The sequence below is a fragment of the Penicillium chrysogenum genome, assembly GCF_028827035.1.
Source record: "Penicillium chrysogenum strain IBT 35668 chromosome Unknown utg000005l_segment0_segment0, whole genome shotgun sequence".
Classification (NCBI taxonomy): Eukaryota; Fungi; Ascomycota; class Eurotiomycetes; order Eurotiales; family Aspergillaceae; genus Penicillium; species Penicillium chrysogenum.
In genome coordinates, this window is record NW_026622753.1 from 8,046,263 (window position 1) to 8,064,362 (window position 18,100).

Here is an 18,100-nt window from a genome sequence, read left to right on the forward strand (position 1 = left end):
AAATGACCATGACCAGATTAGGACGATTCGCTCTTGTCGCCCTCCGGTCCCTTCTCCTCTTCTTCCAAAACACTCCGGCGGCTCTCCAAGGTAAAGTAAATGCTCTTGCCAGCTCCCTCCAGGGTGGTTGCAACGCTGGAGCTCATGCTCTGCAAGGCGGTAACAAGCTGGGAGCGAAGACCGTCCATGCCACCCTCGATGCTGCCGACCCACTTGGTCTGATCGATATCAAACACCTGGTTATCCACGCGGGCAGCAAGCAAATTAATCTTGCGGAGACCGTCCTGAACGATAGGCTCATGATATTCCGGGTTTGCCTTACGGGTAGGGCCCTTGAAGCCGGATTCCTTGGGGGCGAGGATTGACAGTGCGGCCTTCATGTGTTCAGGCGAGACGGTAGGGATGGAAAGAACAGCAACAGGGCCAATGAGCAGAGGAGAAAGCTCGTGCATGCCCTTCATGTTCTTCACTGCCTGGTGGGCAGTGCGAGACAAGTCGTGCGTCAAGGCCGGGTCATCCTTCGAGCCGGAAATCGCAGGGATCTCGGCGGAGGTTTGTGTCACGGGGTCAATTGCACTGGGAGGCTTTCCTGAGCCCAGAGAAGCCTCGCTGGGGCGGAAGTACTCGACGATGCGCAGAGCCACCTCGAAGATGCTGGTCTGGATGGTCTGGATCTTAATGTAAGGAGCGAGGGCAGGCGCTGTCCGGCCTTCGGCGGCAATCTTCTCGTCCACTTTTCGCAGAGCAATGGTTAGTTCTCGTCGGATGGCGGCCCATTCCATGGACTTGAGGTTGTTGTGTTGGAACAGCACGATCAGAGGAGATGTGCGGAGAAGGGAGGTGTATGACCGTAGGAGTTGCGACCGGCGGTATTCGGGATTGCGGTGCGAAGGTGGCTGGGTAGGAGGGAATCTTGATACGGGAGCTGGTGAGCGTGTCATCTGCTCAATTGAAGCAGCTGGCGTGACTGCCGCAGCGGTGGATGCGCTCCTGGTAATTCGGAGTTCATATTGGCATCGAGGAATTTGGTGAAGCGACGAGATTCTTAACCGAGGTGGCATTGTGACTTTAGCTGTTGGATTTATCAATGCCCCAAATAATTCAAAAAGGTGACATACACAGGTCAAGACAGGTCAAGGCAAGCCCCCGGGAAATGCAAATGATATTTTTAGGGTCCTAAAAGGGTAAAGCGCATTGGAGGCGGTGAGGTATTCTGCCGTCTATATACGTCTTTCATTGAGTCATTGTTCTGGTGGATGTTGCAGGTATCTTTTAAGCTTGTGAAACCCCCGTTGGGATTGCTGGGCTATTTACGAACATATAGTCGCTTACAAATATTTTAAGCATGGCGACATCATCTATATCTTCTCCCTCTCAGCGACCCGAGTCTATTTCAATCGCCCCGCTCCTCCAGCGACTCGCCTACCCCGCGGCTGCTGGCATTCGAGTCAGCGCCCAAGATCTCCCTGCTGTGACTGCTGAGGAGATTGCTTCTGCCTTTGCGCTAATCTTTGAGGATCGGCTATCTCATATTCAGACTGCTGCCCTCCTCACGTTGCTCCACTCAACCGGCAAGGATAGGGAAGCAGATGTGATTGCGAAATGTTCTCAATGCATGCGAGATGCTGCTTGCCAAGTTGAGAGAGGCCCGCTTGCGAAAATTATCAAAACTCGTAATCTGAAAGCAGGAAATTACGAGGGTGGATTGGTATGCGATATGCAAACCCGCTCCATTTTGTCGGAGTTATATTGACAGGCCGCGATGTATAGTGTGATATTGTTGGAACTGGAGGAGACTCCCATTCGACCTTTAACATTTCCACGACTTCCTCAATCGTTGCATCTCCTATTCTGATGACAGCTAAACATGGCAACCGCGCGCAAACTTCGACCTCTGGCGCCGCCGACGTCCTCAATGCCATCCAGCCCTTGGCACCCAAGATCGCAGCCGTCACCGCCGAGAACCTGTCCCAGGTTTACGAGAAAACCAATTATTCCTTCTTGTTCGCTCCGAATTTCCACCCGGGCATGATGCATTCCAACCCTGTCCGCAGGGCTCTTGGCCTCCGAACGATTTTCAACCTGATGGGCCCTTTGGCCAACCCTGTTGACTGGGCACTGGAAGCACGGGTAGTCGGTGTGGCATACCAGAGTCTTGGTCCAGTTTTCGCCGAGGCTTTCAGACAAAGTGGCGCGAAGAAAGCCATGATTGTGTGTGGCGCGGAGGACATGGACGAAATCAGCTGCGCTGGAAAGACAAACTGCTGGAGGCTCTCTGAGTACCCGAACCCTGAATACCAGGCCCCAGCAGACGAGGCAGATGAGTCAAGTGAAGACGATATCAACAACCCCCGTACGCTCGTCAAGGTCGACACCTTCCAGCTCCAGCCATCGGACTTTGGCCTCTCTAGTCACCCCCTTAGTGAGGTCGGTGGAGGTAAACTGCCCAAGCAAAACGCGGCAAAGCTGATGAGCATACTTCGGAATGAGCTTCCACGGGATGACCCCATCTTGGAGTTTGTTCTCATGAATGTGGCTGGTCTCCTTGTCACCTCCGGTGTTTGCGAGGCCGATGCTAGCAACATGGGGCCTGGCGATGATGGTCAGGTCATCACCGAGCGTGGCCCTGGTGGCGGCCGCTGGAAAGAAGGCGTGCGCCGCGCACGATGGGCAATCGAGAGCGGGCAGTCTCTGAAAAACTTGGAGCAATTCATTGAAGTAACTAACAAGCTCTAAAGTAGGATCTTGTTACTAGTTTTGTAGGGGTTGGTTGGATTTAGTACGTCATAATCTTTTCGGGTCCACGAAGCTTTCGGATTTGGTTATGTCTGTTCTGATATGAGTGCACTGATGTACGTTTAGATATGTGGATATTTCGGGCATCTCGGGTCCATGAAAAAGTATTTAATCTGAAAACAAATGTAATTGTACCTAAAAAGAAAGAGCTGAAGCCTGTCCTCACAGTCTAGACTTGGACTAGGGCTAGAGGACATGGCCAGGACATTACATGTGCTTGTTCATGTAAACCGAGATCATAGAAAAAAAACTTGTTTGTGCAATTAAACCCAAAGCGCCATTGTATGCATAACTCGTCAAAAAGGAAAGACTTCAAAACCACAGGATCTCAGGCCGATTACACCTGAGCCATCGCAACGTCCAACATCTGATTTATTTTTGCGTATGAGACGTCTACCGAGCCTGGAACTGGACCATACTATGGAGAAGCAAAAAATAATGTCAGCCATGCCTCGCGCATATGCATGCTAATCCCCCAGGAAGAAAATCTTACCGCTTGGTCCGCTCCTTGTACAGCACACGGTGACCGCAGTCCTTGCAGCGGATCTGGTCGCCGCGCTTCAGGGGAACACGGGCAGAGCACTCGCCGCACAGGTAAGTGACTGAGGGACTGTCGATGGCCATGGCATTGCCGAAACCACCGGCTTGGTCGAAGTTGTTCTGGGTGCCCATCGAGGGGACCTGGTAGGTTTCGCGAGACATTGTTGGGGTTGAGAGTAGTACGGTGATAACGTGGTTATTTTGCGCAACGCTTGACCGTGTCCGATGGGAGATCGAGAGTTGTGAGGTGGAACTAGGCTCGAGGCTGAGATACTGGATTCTTTTTCTTTCTAGAGCGCGGGATTTTAGGTGCTTAGTCATGCCCAGGTGCATTTGACAGATTAGTCATCACGTCCAGGCCCGATCTGACCAGCCCTGGAGGAGTATAGAAGAAGTTATATAGAATGTCCTCTGATTGATTTGGTACGGAAATTATTGAGGAGGGCTTGGATTAAAAGTTTTGATAGCTTCATTAATGTCATTGATCATATCTGAATCTATTTACACCTTTTTATATGTATCTATCGTGTCATACATAACCTTAGAACAATTCAGCACCTCATGCATCATCGACCGTGACTTGAAAAATGAAAAAATGGTATATCCCCCCAGACATGCAAGAAATATCAGATCCCGGCGCCATGCAAATGAAAGAAAGAGACCACGAAGAAGTCCACAGCAAGGGTGGATCTTCCAGTAGCGAAATGAAGCAGACAAAAGTTACCAACCACCACCAATCTTCCCCGCAAGCTCCACAACCCGACTCGTATCATTAGCAGGCGTTTGATCCTTGCCAACATCACTTTCTACCTTGCGATAGGTTGTATAGACGAGCTTAGAGAGAGGTATGTTCATGTATTCTGACCAGGACCGCAAGCGTTCGTGGATTTTAGCCTCCTTGTCAGCCAGTGACAACAGCTGAGACTGGGTCTCCAGTTCAGACTCAGACTCAGAATCCATGGAGAAATAAGCCTCATCGACACGAGCTAGCCACGCGCGCTGCTCATGTGGTGATGGCTTCATAGATGCGTCCAGTGACTCTCCTTGGGAAGGACCAAGGGTTTCTCTGGCGTCCTCGACTCGGATCTGGCCACCGCCATTCGTGCATCCACCAGGGCAGGCCATGACCTCCACGTAGGCGTAATCTGATCCTGAGCTGCCTGTGGACACGGCGTTACGAGACATAGGCTGGCGGCGGCCTGCGGCGGGCCTGACGGCTGGTTTTGCACCGGGAAGCCTCGATACACGCGCGGGCTTGAGTTTCCGAACAAGGTTTTGGATATTTCGGAAACCGTAATAGCGAGCTGCCTTCAGAATGGGTTGGCCTTCTGGAGACATGAGCACGTACTCGACGACATCAACATTGCGTCCGCGGTTGACCACAAGTTCGCTGCCTGGATTGCGAGCTTGGAAAGTCATGAGAACATGGTGTAGGTAGCCTCCAGAAGTACCCGTAGCTAGAGATTGTTCCGCGCGAGAGCGCTTCAAGGAAAGGAAAGAATCGAGGGTTTTTTCAGGGAAGGGCGGGTTGAAAGACGAAGGCAGAGGTTGCAAAGGCAGGTCTCGCAGCGAGGACCCTCGAGACGAAGCCAGAGACAGAAGCTCACGAGCAGTGATAACACAGTCTACGTCGCGAACAGGCTGTGACTCAGAGTCCGAGGAATCTCCCTGTCGCCATGACATATCCGTGAGTTCTTCTCGACTAGCTTCTAGCTTCTTGTCAAAGCAGGGCATGACTGCCAAATGCCAAATCCGAGAAGGATGGACACCGAGAGACTTGCTCAAAACGGTCTTGAGGAAGGTCCCCGACAGAGCCTGCGGGGACTTGAGTCGGGAAAGGTGAGGAAGGATAAACGGGTGAGTCTTCTCAGCGTAACAGATCCATCCGGGACAAGCTGAGGATAAGATAGGTCGTTTGGGAAGAGAGTCATCTGACTGGCTCATTGCTGACGACTCCCCCGAGTTGAGCGAATCCGAAACCTCATCTGCAGTGAGTACCAGTACAGCCTCTCGCATAGCATTGGTGTCGACAACCCATGTAAATCCATTGCCGTGCTTACCCCCACCTCGCAAACCCTGCGGGCCACTAAGTAACTGGTCGATCATATACCCCGCTTCTTTCTCCGAAATTCCATAAGTTGTTGCCAGACTTGCCCTGACTTGTGGGCTGACACTGGCCACGAAGATCTTGCCCTCTTTAGGGTCTTCGGTATTATTGACTCTCACGCCATGCGGTTCATGCGTCAAGGGAATCTCCGGATGCGCATCGAGCGTGTTGAGAACCTCGGCGTGAGACTGGAGCGATATCAACACTGCCTCGGCGGATGTAACGCAGCCAGAGCAAGCGAGGCAGTCTGTCAAAGAAATCTGTGCGGGGGGTAGATCCTCAGGCTGGACTTTGTCTTCTGTCGTTACTTCATAAGCATCCTATAATTAGAAAGTCAGTAAAAGAAACTCTAATATCACACGGTCCCAAGGGATCAATGAGCGGACATACTTCTTGATTCTTTGTATCTTTGGGCGGGAGGGTTTCAACTGGTTTGATACACGCGACCCCGGGCGAAATGAAATCATTTAGATCGTCTGCTGACAGGATCGCGCTCATTGTGGCGGAGTGCTGCTTCGGGCGGCCCTGAATAAAGAGAAAGAAACGGCCTAAATTTGTGTAATTTTATTGCAGGGAATAATCAGAATAAAGACATCGCAGCCTTTAAATTAAAATAGTTCTGCGAGATGGCGACAAGCCAACGGCATTGCTCGCTTTGTCATGGTGGCGAGATCGGAGATAAGCTCACCGCCTTATGCGGGATGCACCTGCCCTGATTGGTCGGATTTGAAGTATACACGTGACCCACCGGATGTTTCTTTCAACTTCTACTTCCCACTGTCGAGTCTCAAGTCTTTGTGTTCTCTTATTCTTTCAATAGGTACCATGTAAGGAATATACTGGCTTACATCTAGCCAATTGGTGAGTGAACATGGGCCATAAAGAGCCCTCTGAACCCTCGTCTTCATGAAATTAGCAACTTCTCTACTGTTTCTTTCGCATATATATCACCTTCAATACAGAAAACGCCATGCCAAAAAGGAAATTGTCTGGCCAGTCCAGTGAATCCGGGTCAGCAAAGTCCGGGAATTCAATAGGTTCGCAGTATGCGAACCAATCACCTGCCAAAACTGTAACTAATCACAGCAGTAGCGGCATCACCGACGTGATGAGCACCATCTATGAGACATTCATGTCCGGCTCCACACAAACAACTGGTCTTGATGATGAGCCAACGGACCCTGGTATGGCTAAGAAACGACGCATTGCGGGTACAATGGGACATGTTATCGAAACAACAATGAAAGCCACGGTGGAGATCTTGGCCAGAACAGAATTGGAGGGGACTCGATTTGGTTATATCGCGAGCAAATGGACCGCTCCTGCCCTGAACTCTAACTCCGTGGAGTTTCCAAACTTGTCCACTGTGGTTAGGGTCGTGGAAGGAGACACATATGACTGGGCCCTCCAGATGAGAGATGCTGACAGCAAGAATGATAACATGCCAGTGTGTGTTCTCAACTTTGCCAATGCTTATACGCCCGGTGGGGGCTGGCTCGGAGGTGCTCGGGCCCAAGAGGAACAACTTTGCTACCGAAGCACTCTCATCGATACTCTCCATAACCGGTTCTACCCGATGGGCGATTTGGAATGCCTCTATTCACCCAATGTGATCGTTTTCCGAACCAGCGTTGACAGCGGGTACAACTTGATGTCAGTGGACGACCAGCTACACCAGAACCCCACTGTTAGCGTTATCAGCATGGCAGCGCGGAGCAAGCCTGGAGTAGTGAAAGAAGCCGGCAGACTCACGTATAAGGACAAGGCACAGAAATATCTCATGATAGCAAAAATGCAATTGATTCTACGCACGGCAGCACACAACAATCACCGCCGCTTGATCCTTGGTGCCATTGGTTGTGGGGCCTTTCGCCATCCCGCTCAGGAGGTAGCCGACTGTTGGTACGAGGTCCTCATGAATCCCGAGTTCAAGGGGTGGTTTGAGATGATTTATTTTGTGATTAAGGACTCACCTGCTGTGAACAATCTCCAAGTTTTCTCAGAGACATTGGATGGTTTGCACATAGCATGAATCTTGCAATGTACAATTTCATTTCTCTTTGTTGGCTTCTCCTACTCGGGAGACGTCTTGGGACTTTTCAGGCAGGCGCAATCTATACAAGGAACTTTGCTTTGAATCAATATCCCTAGAGTGTAAATACATAGCTATATGTGCAATGCTGGCTTTCGTACATGTAGTTCCTTCGACAATACACGGGCGTCTTCTGGTTCATTGCTGTGATACGTCAGGTCGACATGTTCAAGGCGTTCTTGTATTTCAGTCGGCCATTACTTTCACGTAGCTTTAACCTAACCACCATTCTTCCTTCACCTTTACGACAACAATAATCCATTCCTCTCCCCCTCATTCTCGCTGATGCTTTCCTAAACAATCGTACCAATCGGGCCCGTGAGCCAGCACCTTTGCATGAATTCACCAGGACACTGTTACTATGCCCGAGCGTAGACAGGGGCCCCTCTTACTTGTCCTCGCCCACCCGCGCTATCCAAAACATGTGACGGCCCTGGTTGATGAGAATTTATGTCTACATTTATATGAATTACTTGAGACTGACCCGACAGTGAAATTGCATTGCCAACAAACGTAGAGCTATAGAATCCAAACCAAATCTTGATCAAGAGTGAGAATAAAGGCACAAATGCGTAGAGATAGGAAAAGAGAGACACAAACACAATACAAATAAAAAATAGGAAATAGACTGACATTTCTATAGAAAAGAAAGAATAGTTAGCAAGGGCAAAGAGAATATGCAACATACCTTCGAGATTTCATATATCTGTTTCGTGCATCTAGTCGCTATCATCAGAGGATCCAGAGAGCAAGACCCAGCCATCTTCCAATTTCCCAAGACGAGAAAGCTCCATCTGATTATAATAATGAACACTAGTTCCAGAGAGGACCAGGCGCTTGCGCTCAAGCACGGCAAGCACTTCTACAATCCAGCGCTGACAGTCTTGCACAGGGACTGCTACTACTGCTGACTTGACCTTGTTGATCTCGCTTGCAGCAATAGAGCCGATGTATTGCTTCCTAGAGATACCGAAACTGTCCATTCGCTTCCCGGCTTGGATCTTGCGCTCGTAGTCCCGATCCTTCGTGGGACCTCCGACAACATGGTACCAAGTACAATGCAGCGATTCGGGGTTAGCAAGCAGAAGCATCCAATGCAAAGGATCACTACCTCTACGTTGGCAGAATGCCACATAGGCGTCCCATGAGTCAGCCATGTCTGAAGAATTAGTAGTCCTGCTCAACAATATTCGAGTCTTTCCCTTTTCCGGGAGTGGGATTGTTGCTTAGGATCGAATGGGACTTGACCGATATATTAACGGCCGGGGCCTTCTACCATTATATATCTGTCCCTTGGTTGATCCTATTCACTCGCATACAATGACAGACAAATACTCTTTATGAGCGAGAAATAGAACTATGCGTTATAAAGCCCATTGTCAGTGGGATTGAAGTGAGTGATAGATAGGTTGGTCTATAAGCTTATTGTCCATGTCTTTCCTATTCGACCACCCTGCATGACATGGCTATCCATAACACCAAACTAACAAATTAACGAAGAGTTCTTAAATCTGGTCCTTGGCATTCATTCAGAAATAACTATCAAAAATTGTCCACTCTCTCGCTCCCCCTTTCCACTAAAATGTCAAATGCATACCCTATCCCTCTAGTCACCCCACCGCTGGGTGAAGAATATACGCACACTATTATTTCCGCTACATGAGAGAGGCATCAATGCTGAACGTTCGGTCATGTAATTCTTGCTGCTACGAACCTGCAAGATCGACTCCCCATAATAAAGTCGTCTTTCCGACTGCAAGTAAGAGACGGGCAACGAGGTTCAAAAAGATGCCTATCAACCAGTGGTTTGACAACTACTCACATAAGGACCCCGGAGATAGAACAGACTTACAAGTCGAAGGATTCTGTGAGAGTGCTGAATTTATTCGCGACTTAAAGCGAAGAGGTTCGTATCTTAGACACGGGCAGCTATCAAAAGGTCATCCTATATGGGGTAAGTCAAGGTTGTGCTACGGGTTTCTTCACTCTGCTAGGTGACTGGCCCGATGCCAGTGAAATAAGCATGATCGGAGCATTTTTGGATGAGTGGATGGCTGCCCTTTAAGCAGCAGTTGCGTGAGATTCTTCGATGCGGTGAGATTACTTCGTCTAGAGACGACTAGCAAACTCAACCTGATAGTAGCTTAGATCAGATTTAGACTCAGACCCGGATGATGGAGAGTAATAGTCTAATAGGATACAGAGTCAGATGCTGATATAGACATCTTCTCCGAACCTACCTAGGTAATCTAGATGATGATCTACTCAAAGAAGTAGTCCTTTATATGACGATTTTGATCCCTTTACTAACGACGAGGAAGCAGGCTTCTTACTTGAGCGCGCTATTAATTATGTTCGCGATATCCTTGGTCTTCTAATAATCGTAACAGGCGATTCGCCACCATAATCAAGCTTCTATCATCCCTAGACCCCTGCTTTTATTGGCTACGGCTCTAAAGACCTAAAGATTTCTATAGAAATTGGTAGAAATATGTCTTATGTCCTTTCGGCCGGTTCTAGAATGGACGTAACTTAAAAGGCCTATAAGGGGTTGGGGTATTAGTATCGCGTGGAGGATGAGATTGAGGATATCTTAAGATCTCTTTCGGATAGGGTCGACCTGCTAGTGAAACAAGTGCCAACATAGGGCTATAAGGGTAAAGGCCAATGACTGCTTTTTGACTTATATAGCCTTATTCAGTGTTGCTTCCTTTATATTGTCTTTATAGTAACCGGCTGTCTATATTCATACCTAGGTACGTTGTAAGTTACTAAGGATAGATACTCTATAAATCCTATGTAGGGGCGAGTAGTCTGCGATATGCTGTGGCCTTGTGCTTGATTCAAGTTTACGTCATTTCAGGAGACTGGTGAGAACTCGCGATTAAACGGACATCATTTTACATTCAGATGTGATGGCTAGTACTTTTGAGTTTCATATACACCTCACTTAGATGTACGGGTAGACCGTCTTCTGCCAACAACAGCGGGCTTCGCCTTCTCCTCTTCAAAGTACTCACTCTTTACAATGGGATTCTTTTGTTTTGGGGCTCCTCGCTTCGGAGTCTGTGTCGCTTCTTCCTCTTCGGAGTCGCTCTCTTCCTTCAGGGCCACACGTTTCCGTTTCGAATTAGCTGGTGTGGATTTTGTAACGTCTCCGTCAATATCTTTGGCGACAGGACCAGTCTTCTTTTGGACAGCTGGAACAACGGCACTTGTTCGACCTCCAACGGTAAGGAAAGTGATCTTATCCCCATTGGGTAGGACGGCGGGCTGGTTCTTCTTCCCCTTGCCCCAGCGATGCTTGAAAAGCCAGTGCTCAGGGAACTTCTCTGAGTCTGCCAAGACACCAATAGATGTGGAGCAGACATAATGAATGGCAGAGTGTAGATCCTTGATCTGATCAGCATTCAAAGTGTTGCTGTATTGTTCTGGGTGTATCTTGGCATGATAGAGGATCTCATCTCTGGAAATAATCAGCTTCCGTAAATTCGACGGCTTTGATCAACTGGAAGACCTACCCCATCCAGTTTCCTATTCCACTGATATTCGCCTGGTCGAGCAGAAGAGCCTTGATGGGTACTTTCTTCTTTCCCAGCTTCTCTGTCAGCCATGCTTCATCCACGGTGTCTTTATCGGTGACTGGATCAGGCCCATTCTCCTTGAGCGGAGTATGATCTCGTATCTCATCAGCGGGGCAATCCACCAGCCTAATGCGACCCAGTCTGCGGGCATCCACAAATGCTGCCTCTGTTTTCGACTCGTCATTTGTCTCCAGCAGAAACTTCCAATATTTAGGGGGCCACTCCTGATCTGCAGGCTTGTCGGACCGATAGTAGTATGTGTCGGCATCCTTGATCTTCAACCAACCAGCCATCCCAAAGTGCATCACAGCGTGTGGTGGTGAAGACATTGTCATCCAGAAATATTTCCCTTGTTGACCTGCTCCCACTATCTTTTTGCCTTGCATTGCCTTTTGGAATTCGGCAGCGCTGGTGCCGACTTTGCCAAATATAACATCATCATGTTGTGCTTGTACCTTGGACAGGGTTTTCCCAACCAAGTGCTCACGAATGAAATGCACAATGCGGTGGATCTCTGCTAGCTCAGGCATGTTGATATGATATTTCAAGTATCAACGATAGTTAGATGCAATTCAAGGGCATTTACAAGTGCTTTTTCTGCGAACGAACATTTGGGATAAGCAGGGACGCGACGCCCCTGGACACGAGTACGCGCTGTCACGTGCATATAACGGAGCGAGCTAGTCCCAAAACGGACCGGAGCTTAAGGCTGATTACGGCATGACGACGATGGTCGACGGAGAGCTTGCTTGGCTGTTCAAATATCACCGACAACCCTGGAAGAGTCTGTTCGTTACTTGTGGTCATAGCATACTATACTGGGTCTCAGTGGAATATACTTATCCCGTCACAGTTGTCAACGCCACGCTATACGCCATCAGATGACCTACCTCCATCAAATAACAGAATAACAATACTCGCTTCCTCAACAAACTGGAGTGGTTCTGGATCAAATCGAATCGTGAAGCTGGGGAGGAAATTCGTGGGAGGATGTCACAGGCCTCATCAACAGCTGCTCCGGCGCTGACGCCTCGGTTCTGTTTCGACGAGAGACTACTCAGAGGTTCGTTTGAGATGTGCCAACTTGATACCAGCTTATATTGACTTCCCTATTTTCCGTTCAGATTTTCTCCGAATTTCAAGATCAACCATCGATGACTCGATTACACAGAACTTGAACGCGTTGATTACACCAGCCCAGGAAGGATTCGATCCGTCATCAACAGCGGTGCGACAGACCGAATCTAGCTCTCGGATCAAGTCCGCCGCCTGCCAGACCTTCAAGGATAATGTGTTATTCCCATCATGGCAAACGAGATCAGACGTTCTCACTTACTGCGCTGGTGTGGCTACGAGCCCGGATCCCGATGATCCCGATTTGATTCTTCGACAAACAGAATCCGCTCGAGATCGGGAACGAGAAGTAGATGAGCGTCTGGACCCGTACTCTGCTCGCTTCTTTCCACGTGAAGCACGGACTGAGTCATTGGCCAACTTAATTCGCAATGAGCGCACTATTGAAGAGATCGTTCGGGCCCGAACATGGGGGATGGTGTCAGAAAAATGCCCTGTCTCTTCTACCTGGGAACAAGCACTCGATAGCTGGCGCCATTCGCATCAGAAATAACTTGCCACTGTACACTAGCATCGCTATATAACTCAACTCTTTAGACTCGGGGAGGCCCCATCTCAAATAGTACATATTTGCACATTCCTGACATGATATCTGTTAGTAACCCTCACTTCACTTGTAATAGGATACATTGGGTTTCTACTCTTGTATGGAAAGGGGGAGAATGGTGTGATATACTCCGGAAGTACTACCTAAGAGAAGTGGCTCGAGCCATAGAATATGGTCGGTTTCAAGATTTCAAGAGCAACTGAGCAATCATTTCTGGTTCAACGTATAAAGAATGTGTGCATGACCTTTTTGCTGTCCTCTTCAAGTCAGCCAAGAGTCACTCAAGAGTCACTCAAAAGTTGCAGCATGTACACAACAAACCACGTGTGCATCACAAGATATAGACTTTGCGCACTATACCACAAGTATGTATTTGTCGATGATTTTATGCATCTCAGCCTGATCTAAAACAGGAATTTAATCCACCTGCTTCATTACTTCCAAGGTTGGTCCTGAAGAAGTTGGTGCAGTTATCTCTTATCGGCCCATTAGCTCTGCCAAGATCAGACTCGGAGAAGTCGTCCCCCGCACACATCGATTCCTCACTCGCACAAGTCAGGTCCCTCGACGTCAGCATCGCCCACAATGCCGGAAACATTGAGCTCCAAGGACCATTCCTTGTTTCGTCAAGTGGTTCACCACTTTGAGATGAAACAGTATAAAAAAGGTTGGCCTCTGAAGTGTCCTTAAACTACCTTCGCCTGTCTAACCACATTTTACTTCACAGGCATCAAGACAGCAGACCAGGTTCTTCGCAAAAACCCCAAACATGGTGACACGCAAGCTATGAAGGCTCTGAATATGAGCCAGATAGGGCAATTGGAGGAAGCCTTTGCGCTCGCCAAGACGGCTCTCCAGAACGATATGAAGTCGCATATCACCTGGCACGTCTATGGGTTGCTATTGCGCCAGGAGAAGAACTACGAGGAGGCCATCAAAGCATACCGATTTGCCCTCCGCCTCGAGCCTGAATCGCAACCTATCCAGCGTGATTTGGCACTGCTCCAGATGCAGATGCGAGACTACCAGGGATACATTCGGAGCCGCAGCGCGATGCTGCAAACTCGTCCGGGCTTCCGCCAGAACTGGACCGCGCTCGCGATCGCCCATCACTTGGCCGGGGATCTGGCAGAGGCCGAGAAGGTTCTGACTACCTACGAGGACACATTGAAGGGTGCCACACCACATGTCGCCGATATGGAGAACTCGGAGGCCACCTTGTACAAGAACACGATTATTGCGGAGACCGGAAACGTGGAAAGAGCTCTAGAGCACCTCGAGGCTGTTGGATACCGATGCACTGATGTGCTCGCAGTCATGGAGATGAAGGCCGATTATCTTCTGCGACTGGACCGCAAGGCCGAGGCGGAGGCCGCATATACAGCTCTCCTGGAGCGCAACCCAGACAACTCGATTTACTACAATGGCTTGATCAAGGCAAAGGCTATTCCTGAAAGCGACCACAAGGCATTGAAGGCTCTATACGATGAGTGGGTGGAGAAAAACCCCCGCTGTGATGCTGCTCGTCGCATTCCTCTCGATTTCCTGGAAGGAGATGAATTCAAGCAGACCGCTGACGCCTATTTGCAGCGCATGCTGAAGAAGGGTGTTCCTTCATTATTCGTAAACATCAAGCAGCTTTATGTCAACCCGACCAAGCGTGACGTGGTACAAGAATTGGTGGAGGGATATCTCTCTGGAAAGGCAACAAACGGCTCAGCGGAGTCGAACGGGGACAACAACGAGTTCCTGTCATGCACATACTACTTCCTGGCTCAACACTACAGCTATCACCTCAGCCGCAACCTCCCCAAGGCCATGGAGAATGTTGAGAAGGCTATTGAGTTGTCACCAAAGGCTGTGGAATATCAGATGACCAAGGCGCGGATCTGGAAGCATTACGGAAACCCAGGGAAGGCAGCAGAAGAGATGGAGAAGGCTCGACTTCTTGATGAAAAGGATCGCCATATCAACACCAAGGCGGCCAAATACGTGCTCCGAAACAACGATAATGAGAAGGCTCTGGAACTCATGAGCAAGTTCACTCGCAACGAGACTGTCGGTGGCACATTGGGTGATCTCCACGAGATGCAGTGCACCTGGTTCTTGACGGAGGACGCCGAGGCGTTCCTCCGACAGAAGAAGCTTGGCCTTGCCCTGAAGCGCTTCCACTCGGTTAACAACATCTTTGATACCTGGCAGGAGGATCAATTCGACTTCCACGGGTTCTCTCTCCGCAAGGGAATGATCAGGGCCTACGTGGACATGGTGCGCTGGGAAGATCGCCTGCGCGAGCATCCCTTCTATACGAGAATGGCTATCGGTGCCGTCAAGGCCCACCTGCTTCTCCATGACCAGCCGGATCTCGTGCACGGACCGATGCCCAGCGGAATTAATGGACTCGATTCTACCGATGAGAACCAGAGGAAAAAGGCCCTCAAGAAGGCCAAGAAGGAACAGCAGCGCTTGGAAAAAGTGGAGTCCGACAAGCGTGCAGCAAGGAAAGCAGCTGCCGCTAATGCTAAGGGTGCCGACGGAGAGACTAAGAAGGAAGATTCTGATCCTCTGGGCAACACCCTGGTCCAGACTCAGGATCCCCTGAAGGATGCCATGAAGTTCTTGGCGCCCTTGCTTCGTTCCAGCCCTCAGAACATCGAAGCCCAGTGCCTCGGGTTTGAGGTTTACTCCAGACAGAGTGAGTTAATTTGCTGGAATCTTAAGACGGGACCTTAAGGCTAACACGATTACAGACAAGCACCTCCTTGCCGTCAAGTGCCTTGTTGCTGCCCATTCTATCGATCCCTCCAACCCCACTCTCCACCTTCAATTGCTTCGCTTCCGAAAGTCTCTCGAGAGCCTCGCCGAGCCTCTTCCCGAGAAAATCGCTGAGGTTGTCAATGCCGAATTTGACAAGCTGCTTCCCAAGACCCAGAATCTCGAAGAGTGGAATGAGTCTTATCTCTCGACTAACAAGGGCAGTGTCGCACACGTGCAGGCCGGCCTGTCTGGCCGTCAATTCCTGAACCCTGAATGTAAGCCGCAGTGCGAGCAGGACCTGCTTGCTACCCTCGATTCGCCCGATATCACTATCGATGAGGCCACCGCTGCTTTGGATATTCTGAACAAGTGGGGCAGTGATAAGACTGCTTACGCCGAGAAGGCGGGCAAGAAGTGGCCGGAGTCATCGGTCTTTGAGCTGAACTGATTTGATGCGAATGGAGGACCGTGTAAACTCCCACCCCATTCCCGCTTGATCATGAGTTGCGTGGCTGCCTAGCGATATAAGCTTGCAGTTGCAAGGTTGGGGCAACAAAAGAAGGTTAAAAACATAGAGAAAGACACGGGATGAGCAAATATACTCTGGTATTGACCGATGCCAAGTGGTGAGTATACAGGTGCTGGGAAAATCCAATGTACCAGTATCTATTGCCAATCACGGGCTAACCGTAGAACAATCTACTCCAAAATTCAAAAACAGTATTTCCATCAATGTACATTTCTAAAATGGGGACATAAAACGCCTTTAATATACAAGCCGAGGAGGGAGTCACAATATGCTAAACAAAAAGACCAACACATGCCGTGCTGAGTGCCAGGGAAGAATCCATCCCGTAACCGTTGTAGTATATAACAAAAATTTCAGAGTGAAGATCAGACAGAATATGTCCGAAGATCACTTCACTGTCCGTCTTCTCCATCGATGTTACCCAAGATGGGCTTACGTCTCAAGACCTCATCACTCTCACCGTAGCCGTAATTGATCCACATGCGCTTCCAGAAAGGCACGGGAGCCGGCCGCTCCTCGCCAAGAATGTATTCCTGTTTCTCGGCGATGCGTTGAGAACGCGCCTCATCTTCCGGAGAAAGGATTGCACGCTGCATGCGCGAGGCAATGCGCTGATCAAGCACGATATCATCGAGCCACTCGCGCTCCTTCTCGTCTTCTTCGCGCTTGTGCACAGACTTGTGCCATTCGCTTTCAGCAGCCTCCATAACGGTCTGCTGCTCATAGTTGCGAGCGGGGAGGTCGGTGAAGGAGCTGTCAGGGGAAGGAGTGGGGTCAACACTGGGGCTTGTGGGATCAGACTCTGCGTTGGAAGTGCCTTCGTGGTATGGCCGTGCGTTATTCGCAAGGACAAGTGCGGCAACTTCGCGGCCGATGTCCTCGGCAAGGTAACGTTGTGTAAGGAAGCGGTAGACTCGGATCGGGGTGTTCAGGAAACCAAGAAGATGGGGGAATTCGACGGGGGTGGAGCTGTCGAAGGTCTGGGGGATGGTGTGGGGGAGGATGGCGGACGAATATTCGTTGGGGTTGATGTATGCAGGAGTAGGACCGGCTGGCTTGGCAGGCTTCTCTTCCTTCTCTTCTTCCTTCTCAGGTTCTTCGATCTTAGGCTCTGGGATCTCGTCTTTTTTGTCTTCAGAGAACTCGGGCGAATCGATGCTCTCAATTTCGGGGTTCGCGAGACTAGCGGGTTTTTCCGCACTGACGTCCTTCGATGTATCCGCGGTCAACTCCTCCGGAGGCGGAGGTGGTGCATCCAAGGGGCCGAGCCAGCCCTCGTGCAAGCCTCGGATATATTCCTTCCAGGTGTGTCGGCCGATGACCAGGTCACCCTTGGGGCCCGGTTCGTCAGTGACCCCAATGTGTGCGCGGGTAGCGGCAACGACTGCATCCACACCGACCTCTTCGGCGGCTGAGCTGGGCTCTCCGGCCTTTCGGCGCAGCTTGCGGATGTTTTCCGCTGTGGTGGCTCTCACGTCGCCTTCACGTCGCCCTTCGACCACCGTGTAGTCCAAGGCCGCGGCCACTAGGATAGGCTTGACATATTCCTTGAAGTGATCCCGGGCCACACGCAGGCCATCTCCCGGCGGCGCAGCCAGGTAAACCGTCATTTTCCGGCGCATTTGGTCGATTGGCAGAGATTCCTTCGAAATGTGAGCCACGAGCTCCGACCACTTTTGTTGCACGCGACGCTTCTCCCGACGATCGTATATAAGAGCACCAGTGAATGATCCAGTAATAGTGAGGAAGATCATCCAATTGCGAGAGGGCAGTTTGAAACGCATATTAGGGAGGCCTGTTGATCACAGCAGTATTAGTATTTTTGGACCGTTAAAATCTGGGGAACAGAAATGTACCCATCATTTTGAATGCTGGGTTAGGCGGCTTCGAGGCTGCCTGGGGCTTGCCGGCGCCCGAGGGCGCAGCAGAGCTCGAGGAGTCTGCCATTGGGTTGTACAATGGAGAAATGGTCTATATGTATAAATAAAGTACATCCGGGGGCGTGCTCGTTCGG

General features: G+C 50.0%; 12 protein-coding genes across 12 annotated transcripts; 6 read left to right on the top strand and 6 right to left on the bottom strand.

Moving 5' to 3' along the window:
- Positions 1-17: 17 nt before the first annotated feature.
- N7489_011413 (mitochondrial 54S ribosomal protein uL10m) lies at positions 18-1,061 on the bottom strand (the record flags this gene model as incomplete). The annotated part of the gene is made up of 1 exon (XM_056717162.1): positions 18-1,061. One exon carries the CDS (start codon positions 1,059-1,061, stop codon positions 18-20), a length of 1,044 nt encoding a protein of 347 aa, XP_056564784.1.
- A 284-nt stretch (positions 1,062-1,345) lies between these two features.
- N7489_011414 (anthranilate phosphoribosyltransferase) lies at positions 1,346-2,736 on the top strand (the record flags this gene model as incomplete). Its single annotated transcript, XM_056717163.1, has 2 exons — positions 1,346-1,708; positions 1,771-2,736. 2 exons carry the CDS (start codon positions 1,346-1,348, stop codon positions 2,734-2,736), a joined length of 1,329 nt encoding a protein of 442 aa, XP_056564785.1.
- Positions 2,737-3,189: 453 nt separating this feature from the next.
- Positions 3,190-3,498, bottom strand: N7489_011415 (Rpo12/RPC10 RNA polymerase subunit family protein; the record flags this gene model as incomplete). Its single annotated transcript, XM_056717164.1, has 2 exons — positions 3,190-3,214; positions 3,290-3,498. The coding sequence occupies 2 exons, from the start codon at positions 3,496-3,498 to the stop codon at positions 3,190-3,192; spliced, it is 234 nt and encodes a 77-aa protein (XP_056564786.1).
- A 558-nt stretch (positions 3,499-4,056) lies between these two features.
- On the bottom strand, positions 4,057-5,941 carry nar1 (iron-sulfur cluster assembly protein NAR1; the record flags this gene model as incomplete). Its single annotated transcript, XM_056717165.1, has 2 exons — positions 4,057-5,763; positions 5,834-5,941. The coding sequence occupies 2 exons, from the start codon at positions 5,939-5,941 to the stop codon at positions 4,057-4,059; spliced, it is 1,815 nt and encodes a 604-aa protein (XP_056564787.1).
- A 472-nt stretch (positions 5,942-6,413) lies between these two features.
- N7489_011417 (uncharacterized protein) lies at positions 6,414-7,475 on the top strand (the record flags this gene model as incomplete). Its single annotated transcript, XM_056717166.1, has 2 exons — positions 6,414-6,487; positions 6,536-7,475. The coding sequence occupies 2 exons, from the start codon at positions 6,414-6,416 to the stop codon at positions 7,473-7,475; spliced, it is 1,014 nt and encodes a 337-aa protein (XP_056564788.1).
- Positions 7,476-8,254: 779 nt separating this feature from the next.
- On the bottom strand, positions 8,255-8,692 carry N7489_011418 (uncharacterized protein; the record flags this gene model as incomplete). The annotated part of the gene is made up of 1 exon (XM_056717167.1): positions 8,255-8,692. One exon carries the CDS (start codon positions 8,690-8,692, stop codon positions 8,255-8,257), a length of 438 nt encoding a protein of 145 aa, XP_056564789.1.
- A 502-nt stretch (positions 8,693-9,194) lies between these two features.
- N7489_011419 (Phospholipase/carboxylesterase/thioesterase) lies at positions 9,195-9,600 on the top strand (the record flags this gene model as incomplete). Its single annotated transcript, XM_056717168.1, is given in 2 exon segments — positions 9,195-9,489; positions 9,500-9,600. The coding sequence occupies 2 exon segments, from the start codon at positions 9,195-9,197 to the stop codon at positions 9,598-9,600; spliced, it is 396 nt and encodes a 131-aa protein (XP_056564790.1).
- Positions 9,601-9,624: 24 nt separating this feature from the next.
- On the top strand, positions 9,625-10,071 carry N7489_011420 (uncharacterized protein; the record flags this gene model as incomplete). The annotated part of the gene is made up of 3 exons (XM_056717169.1): positions 9,625-9,629; positions 9,807-9,918; positions 9,964-10,071. The coding sequence occupies 3 exons, from the start codon at positions 9,625-9,627 to the stop codon at positions 10,069-10,071; spliced, it is 225 nt and encodes a 74-aa protein (XP_056564791.1).
- Positions 10,072-10,481: 410 nt separating this feature from the next.
- On the bottom strand, positions 10,482-11,649 carry N7489_011421 (putative formamidopyrimidine-DNA glycosylase; the record flags this gene model as incomplete). Its single annotated transcript, XM_056717170.1, has 2 exons — positions 10,482-11,001; positions 11,057-11,649. The coding sequence occupies 2 exons, from the start codon at positions 11,647-11,649 to the stop codon at positions 10,482-10,484; spliced, it is 1,113 nt and encodes a 370-aa protein (XP_056564792.1).
- A 460-nt stretch (positions 11,650-12,109) lies between these two features.
- Positions 12,110-12,746, top strand: N7489_011422 (MIX23 family protein; the record flags this gene model as incomplete). Its single annotated transcript, XM_056717171.1, has 2 exons — positions 12,110-12,182; positions 12,244-12,746. 2 exons carry the CDS (start codon positions 12,110-12,112, stop codon positions 12,744-12,746), a joined length of 576 nt encoding a protein of 191 aa, XP_056564793.1.
- Positions 12,747-13,385: 639 nt separating this feature from the next.
- On the top strand, positions 13,386-16,005 carry N7489_011423 (peptide alpha-N-acetyltransferase complex A subunit NAT1; the record flags this gene model as incomplete). The annotated part of the gene is made up of 3 exons (XM_056717172.1): positions 13,386-13,467; positions 13,528-15,495; positions 15,551-16,005. The coding sequence occupies 3 exons, from the start codon at positions 13,386-13,388 to the stop codon at positions 16,003-16,005; spliced, it is 2,505 nt and encodes an 834-aa protein (XP_056564794.1).
- A 473-nt stretch (positions 16,006-16,478) lies between these two features.
- On the bottom strand, positions 16,479-18,033 carry N7489_011424 (Tim22-complex subunit TIM54; the record flags this gene model as incomplete). Its single annotated transcript, XM_056717173.1, has 2 exons — positions 16,479-17,881; positions 17,943-18,033. 2 exons carry the CDS (start codon positions 18,031-18,033, stop codon positions 16,479-16,481), a joined length of 1,494 nt encoding a protein of 497 aa, XP_056564795.1.
- Between the last annotated feature and the right edge of the window lie 67 nt (positions 18,034-18,100).